Source organism: Sceloporus undulatus, chromosome 4, assembly GCF_019175285.1.
Source record: "Sceloporus undulatus isolate JIND9_A2432 ecotype Alabama chromosome 4, SceUnd_v1.1, whole genome shotgun sequence".
Classification (NCBI taxonomy): domain Eukaryota; kingdom Metazoa; phylum Chordata; class Lepidosauria; order Squamata; family Phrynosomatidae; genus Sceloporus; species Sceloporus undulatus.
In genome coordinates this window covers 88835361-88842597 of record NC_056525.1, presented here as the reverse complement: position 1 = coordinate 88842597, position 7237 = coordinate 88835361, and the positions used below count along the sequence as shown (strand labels likewise).

General features: G+C 39.8%; 2 protein-coding genes across 11 annotated transcripts in view; one reads left to right on the top strand and one right to left on the bottom strand.

The window, feature by feature from the left end:
• Positions 1 to 7237, top strand: part of DOCK7 (dedicator of cytokinesis 7) — a 614518-nt gene that overhangs the window by 423570 nt on the left and 183711 nt on the right. The window lies entirely within an intron of this gene.
• The window catches only part of ATG4C (autophagy related 4C cysteine peptidase), a 34865-nt gene that overhangs the window by 23390 nt on the left and 4238 nt on the right, over positions 1 to 7237 (bottom strand). For both annotated transcript variants that reach the window (XM_042462528.1, XM_042462527.1), the window contains one exon: positions 1366 to 1496. In XM_042462528.1, coding sequence (XP_042318462.1) covers positions 1366 to 1441 — 76 coding nt within the window. In that variant the 5' untranslated portion in view covers positions 1442 to 1496. The remainder of the gene's footprint in view (positions 1 to 1365; positions 1497 to 7237) is intronic.

Sequence of the window (7237 nt, the reverse complement as noted above, 5' to 3'; positions counted from 1 at the left end):
CTTGCCTTGCAGGTCCAAAGAACATAGTTATAGAGTTCATTCCACACAAGCCATTGTTGAAAATAACAAAAGGCCTAAACGCACTAGCTAACTACTCACAGAAGATGGGATTTGTAGTCCTTTTGAGTTCCTGGATGCAGGGAGGGCCCCTTGCCGCTCGACCTGCATTCCCCTGAGTCTGTGTCCCCCAGACTCCAAGAGACATCATCTGGTTCCCCCTCAGGAGAGGATCAAGGGAGAGACAAAGGCCGCATGGCCGCAAAGGGCCTTTTAAAGACTTCCCATAGAAAGTTCTTGAATCTTGCGGTCCTACTCTCTGATTGGTCAGTTAGACCTTGCATCAGCTATGATGTCACAGCTCATTAGCATGTGATGTCAGCTCTCATTAGCATGTACCTCCTCCCAGATTAACCCCTTATGGTTCAGAAGAAGTTCCCAGATGACTGGAGGACCAGTCATCACATATATGTATGTTATTAATAATACATACAAATGAGAAACTTTAACTAGTAAAAACAAACACAAAAACATAGAGCAGAAACCTGGGGGAGAAACTAAGAAAGGCTATTATTTAATCTTTAATTTTTAGAACCCTAAACTGCACTTCTCATTCATAATTCTTTAGGATGGGATGAAATTATTGGATTGTATGTTGTCAGACATCAACTCCCATTATCCCTCGCCACTGATTTGGCCTGCTAAAGTTTGTGAGAGTTAAGTCCCACAACAGCTCAAATGCCACATACTGTCAGCCCTTCCCTTACGCAGGGGAAAACCGCATATGCTCGCATGCCCTTTGAAAACAATGGGGTGCATGCATGTGGTGCAGCACACGTGCCACAGGTGTGCCATTCATTTAATTGTAGCGTGGCTTCAGCGTAAGCTGAAAGCCGCGTAAATAAAGCCCACGTATGGCGCAGGCTGACTGTACTTGGTTTGAGATAACAAGCCAACAACATAAACTAGTTTCCCTTGTTTCCTTAAATCCTTGCTAGGGATAACAAGAGTTTGTCCAAGTTTAAACATAACATCAGCCTGCTGTTAGTTGTTTTTTTTAAAAAAAGAAAGCGAAATCTTTTGTCTAACTCACAGCCATACTAGAAGAGAAAAAGAGACCTGGGGCTTGATGAAAGAAAGCCAAATTATGCCAAAGGATCTGGAATGGGCGTGGGCCCATTCTCATTCTCTTCCATGTGTAAATTTCTACTTCCTTCTTCTAACAGCATTGATGTTATATCTACACCACCATTAAATACAGTTGCTATTAACTACGGTTAGCAAACCATCTTCAATTGTTTTAAGATAGCATGCGGATTTTTTTTCAAAGTCTAGCTTACATTGTTTCACTTACTGCATTCCACTTACTGTATTTCATATTGTGCCATGCTGACATAAACTTTGATTTTATTTTTTCTACTTCATCTGTCCCTGTGGCCTCCATATTCAAATTCAACAGGAAAAGCCATCACTGTCCCAAAAGATGCTAATTTCTGCTACTGTAAAAGGAAAGGAATAAGCACATCCATGAACACTCTAGGCATCACTAAGCATGCTTGTGTTATTGGGTAGTTAAAGCTATTGTGACCAGGAAGAGCAATAAAATTACAGAATCCTCCTCTTGCAGAGAGAAAGGCAATTGTAACTTCTATGAATAAGTAATAAAAACATTTGATTCCAAATATACAACAGTAAAATTACCCTGCAAAGCTAAATAAAACATAATGTCCTCCAACTGCTCTCTATTCCACAGTAAACTATCCTGCGTACATAGACTGCATTGGTGTACATTTGAGAACACCTAAATACTAATTGGAAAGCAGAGGAAAATATTTGAATTGCTATAAAAGGGACACAGTTTTATATTATGTCTATTCTGTTCAGAAACAGGATGCTAAGCTCATAAATATTAATATCCTATTTAAGACAGTTGAGTCCCATCTGAATCCAAAATACATTAAGCAGAAGAATCTGGGATGTAAACAAAAAAGGGAGTGCATTTAAGGAGAAAAATAGAAGATACGGACAAAAGCAAGTCTTGTCCTGCTACAGGCTATTTTATTCTTATACCTAACAATAACTTCATTGTTGTCTAACAACTACATTCTGTAAAGAAGTACGTCAGTCAAAATTTTACAATTTCATAATTTCCATTTATGGTATAAAGAATGTTAGTATCAACTTTCCTTTCAACTTGTGTTAATGTTTGCACTGAAAGATACCCAACAAACACAGTAAGACTGATAAAGCAGGAATTTTGTCAGAAGGTCAACATTTCATTTTGTTGAAGAAGAAGAACTAACATCTGTTATGCAAACTATGCTGAATGGAAACAGATAGTTGTATCACTACCCTTTCTATTTATTTCTATGTATTCACACAGCTGCAGAAATAAGGTGAAATGGTACTTTGCATGTACACAATCAGTTTTCTCACCTACAACAGCTTTATTTAGGCAAATGGCAATTGATCAGTATCTGTAGGTTGGATTTTTTATTGTTCTTTAAGCTCACACAAGGGCATTCATTTATTGGAAGGATGGAGAACGTGTGGCTTTCCACATGTTGCTGACTATAATTCCCATTATTCCGCTACAGTAACTAAGCTGGCTAGGTCTGATGGTTTCAACAACGCCCGAAGGGCTACACATTCCCAACTCTTGGTCTATAGCTATTGTTTTGGTGTTGTTATGTGCCTTCAAGTTGTTTCCGATTTATGGCAACCCTGAGGCTATCATGGGATTGTTTGTTTGTTTGTTTGCAAGATTGGTTCAGAGGGAGTTTGTCTTTGACTTCATCTGAGGCTGAAAGTGTATGACTTGTCCAAGGTCAGCCAATGGGAAGTCAAAGGCTTTCGTGGCCAGCATCCATAGGTTTTTTTTTTTTTTTTTGGCTATGTGGCCTTGTTCCAAAAGAGTTTATTCCTGATGTTTTGTTAGCAGCTGTGGCTGGCATCTTCAGAGAATGCTGGCATGAAGGAGAGTGGGATATATACAGTGAGCCTGCACCATACGCGGGATCGCTGTAGGCAGCTTTCATCTTACGCTGAAGCCATGCGGCAAAGGAGAGAATGGTGTGGCGCGAGCACGAGCCCCATTATATCCAGTGGGGTTCGAGCATACACGCTTTTTACCTACCTTATGCAGGGTCTGGAACAGATCCCCTGCATAAGTCAAGGGCCCACTGTATACTATTTGTTGAAAGGAAGCAATTTACATGTTAATCTGTGTATTGTTCTGGGGTTAAAAGGCAAGGCCTCAGGGTGTCTATTTAATTAATGATCCATTGTCTGCTGGGAAACCCCCCTCACTCTGGGTGGCTTTCATCTGCATGGTCTTGATTTTGGTGTTTTTCAGAACTGGTAGCCAAACTTTGTTTATTTTAAGAGTTTCTGCCTTGCCAACAACTATCGGGTCAGAATGCACAGGGAAACCATTGCAATTCACAAACACCTGGACAACTTCAACAGGAAAGAAGAAACCATCTCTGAAGATGCTAGCCACAGCTGCTGGTGAAATGTCAGGAATAAACTCTTCTTGAACATGGCCTCGTAGCCTGAAAAACCCACAAAATATTATGTCACCCAGTGGGTTTCTGTGGCAGATCTATAAGTCAGCAACCCCACACATTTTCACTAGCTATTTTTAGGGTTAAAAGAAGCCATAGAGACTAATTGAGTCTTTGTCACCTAGTTTCTGTTCCCTGTAGAACGCTATAGAGCAAAACCACTTCTTCATTCTATTAACTTTCTTGCACAGAACTTTCATATTTCAAATACACATGATCAATAAAACAACATTGGAAAAACTATAAAGAACATGTACTGTTTCCTCTATTATTATCAGTCAGCAAGGTGCCCCCTGTACTGATTTGTTCAAACAAGGGTTTCTAATTGTCCAAACCAAACCATAGTTTGGATAATTGCAAAAAAATCTAGTTACCATAAGTGCAGAAAGGAAACAATTTTGTTGTGTGCTACTTGCCAAGGTGATCAGGTGCTTTGATTACCACAGCGTCTGTACTCATAGATTATTACACAATTTATTCAGATTAGGGACTGAGCCATAGAACTAGATCCAATATGATGCCAGAAAAGCAAAATAGACAGTTGTGCTTGCTTTAACCACTGTGCAAGCGTTAGCACACAACAGCATACGCATTTAGTCTGCATTTGCACAACTAGTTATACAATGGAAAGCAGTATTGACTTTCTTCCTTGCACTAACTAGAAATTCATATTTGCTAGCTCAACAAACAGACTTGGTACTAGCACGATTTTACCGGATTCAGGCTACAAAAAGACATTTGTGATAACATAGCTAATGTTACTAAAAGAAATGTTCAGTATTGCACTGTTCATTCTCTTATCCCAGATCTTAACAGAAAGCAGGACACTGAATCTCTCTGAAACTGATCCAGAGTTTGGAGATTGCCTAAAGCCATGTGGAGGAATGTCTTTTCCAAGCTGCCTCCCACCTTTGTCTCTAAGGACAGTTATGGAAGCCTGTCACCCATTAACTGAATTGCTTTATTACTGAGAATGAAGTAATATATTCCACCTTTCTTCATATACTAATAACATGGTACTAGGTGATTCTACTTAGATGCTGCACATTGTGTGATGATGCAGGCAATCTATGGGTAGATCAATGGGGGGAGGGATTTACTACTTCCTACACAAATTTTGCTAATTTGCCTCTGAAAGATAAGTAAAGATGGGTTTACACACAGATCTGATGATGGACAATTGAATTCAGAAGAAAACAAAAGGCTTTGGAATACTGACCTAAAAGTAAGGCAGGATTGGGTAATAACAGCATTCCCTCAAAGGTAATCTGTCAGGAGCCACAGGCCAGCCATGGGTAGGGCAGAAGCAAGAAACAGAGAGTGCCCATGCCTAAGCAAACCCACTCCTTTTCTCTCTCTATCTATATTGTCCATGCATGAATTCAAATCTTGTCTACAGTATGGAAGATTGCATTTTTGTTAAACATTGGAATAACTGCCTTCAAAAATGAGAAGTCAGGCCTTGAGTTATAACTTACCAGAAGTACCCAGGTTTACAAGGGTCAGAAACTTCTTGTTCCCCTCTATCAGGTGTTCTCACTCTAACTCACTCTCACACACACTGAGCTTTTCCCATCCTTGTCCTCCATTTATTTCCCTTCTCAGTAAGTCTTTCTCTCCTCATCCTTGGTTTCATTCAGTATTGCACTCTGTTCATTCTCTTCTCCCAGCTCTTACCAGAAGGCAGAACACTGAATCTCTCTGAAACTGATGCAAAGAGTTTAGAGACTGCCTAGGAGGAATGTCTATTCCAAGCTGCCTCCCAATTTTGTCTCTAAGGACAGTTATGGAAGCCTGTGACCCATTAACTAAAAAGGATACTGTAAATACTTGTTATAATTTACTTAAATTAAGCCATTTATTAATACATTTTAAAACAAAGCAATCCTTGGTGTTCTAGGTGGGGATAGGTTTCATGGCCTTGGAGCTATAGTAGAGACTAACACATACTTTGTTATTATAGGTTACCTAGTAATTCTGCACACTTAGAAACCATAAGAATACACTGATGATTGCAAAAGGTTTAAAAGAATGCAGAATGCTGTGTTGATAATAATAACTATATTAAATAAGAACATACATCTATAAGATAGCTTTGGACAAATTAATTTGTTTGCAGGAAGAAAATTCTTCTGATGTCATTATTTTGCCCTGAGCCATTAAAAAAAGTCAGGCCATGAAACTAAGTCAAGTCACACCCATTAGGAGCATAAGGAAAAAAGAACAAACAACCAGTGTTGAGGGGCATCTTAAGGGCTGGCACAAGTCTGCGTGGTTTCTTTTAGCAATGTATCAAGGCTTAAAGAACACTCAACTTTAAGTATCATTAAGCAACCAAATGCAATGAATTTTCCACGGCTACAGATTTAAACATCTTGTCTCAATATTAATGTTGGCATCCAGATGGAAAAAAATAATAATACAGTAACGGTCTCTTTTTGTTTTTAAAAGGAAAAGAGTATGCCCACCCAGAAATGTGTCCATTTCTACCACTGTAAGTTTACCGGCATTCAAAAGGCATCCAGAGTGGAAAGGAGGAGAGTTCTCCTGTCTGCCCACAAAATCCCATTTTCCATTTATTTAGAAAGTCTCCAGCCCTATAGAAGACAAGCTATGTGGCAGGGGCAGGGGGCACTATTCTGTCCATTTATTTTATAACCAATTAGCCTGCTTCAGAACCAGCAGTGTAGTGGTTTGAGTGTTGGACTCTGACTCTGGAGACAAGGGTGCAAATCCTGGCTCAGCCATGAAACTCACTAAGGACCGAAACAGATCAGCCCAAAGGGACAGTGTGATGCCACCCCTCCGAGCTCCGGATCGGGGCTGCACCCGATCTGCCTTTATTCCAGTGCAAAATGAAGTGGCAAAATGTCACTGAAAAAAGGGCACCCTTTCTTCCATGGCTTTTCGGCACTCCTGTGGCGGTGCCATCTAAACACTACACCGTTGGAGTGCCAAAAAGCTGCCACTGTGTAAACAGCCGGGCAGCTACATGGCAGCTTCCTGCCAGCTTGGGGGCATATATCGTGTGTACACCACACACCCCAAGCCAGCGGGAAGACAGCATATTTTGCCAGTCAGTTCCAGCCTTAAGTGAGCTAGGGCAAGTCACACACTCTCAGTCTCAGAGGATGGTGATGGCAAATCCCTTCTGAAGAAACTTGCCAGGAAGCCCCCATTATAGGCCTGCTAAAAATCAGAAACAACTTAAAAGCATACAACAACAATGCCTGCTTCACCTTGTATAATGCTTTTCATAAACAAATAAATTTGAGAAGGAAATTCTTGGTGCATTTTAAAGACTCTCTCTCTCTCTCTCTCTCTCTGGTCTTCCCTAATGGAAAGTCATTGCTAATTGTTTTACTTTTGTTTTTACCACATTGTTTTCATAATAAAAAATAACAAATCAGTTTGGTAAAGTAAAACTAATCTAAAAATCATTGTAACAAATACATTTTTTTCCAAATGTGATGGAGCAGTTCTGTCCAATCCAAAACAAGATGTAAAGATCGGAATTCAAAACCTTTCTAAATTGTGTCTTACCTAAAACGTTTTATTCCCTCCTATTTGTAAACATTTTAAAAACTGTTTTGCCGATTTAAGCAGGAAAAAGTTCATAATTACATCCATGTTTCAGGACACTGGGATGGCAGAGACACCATGGGCTACACCAA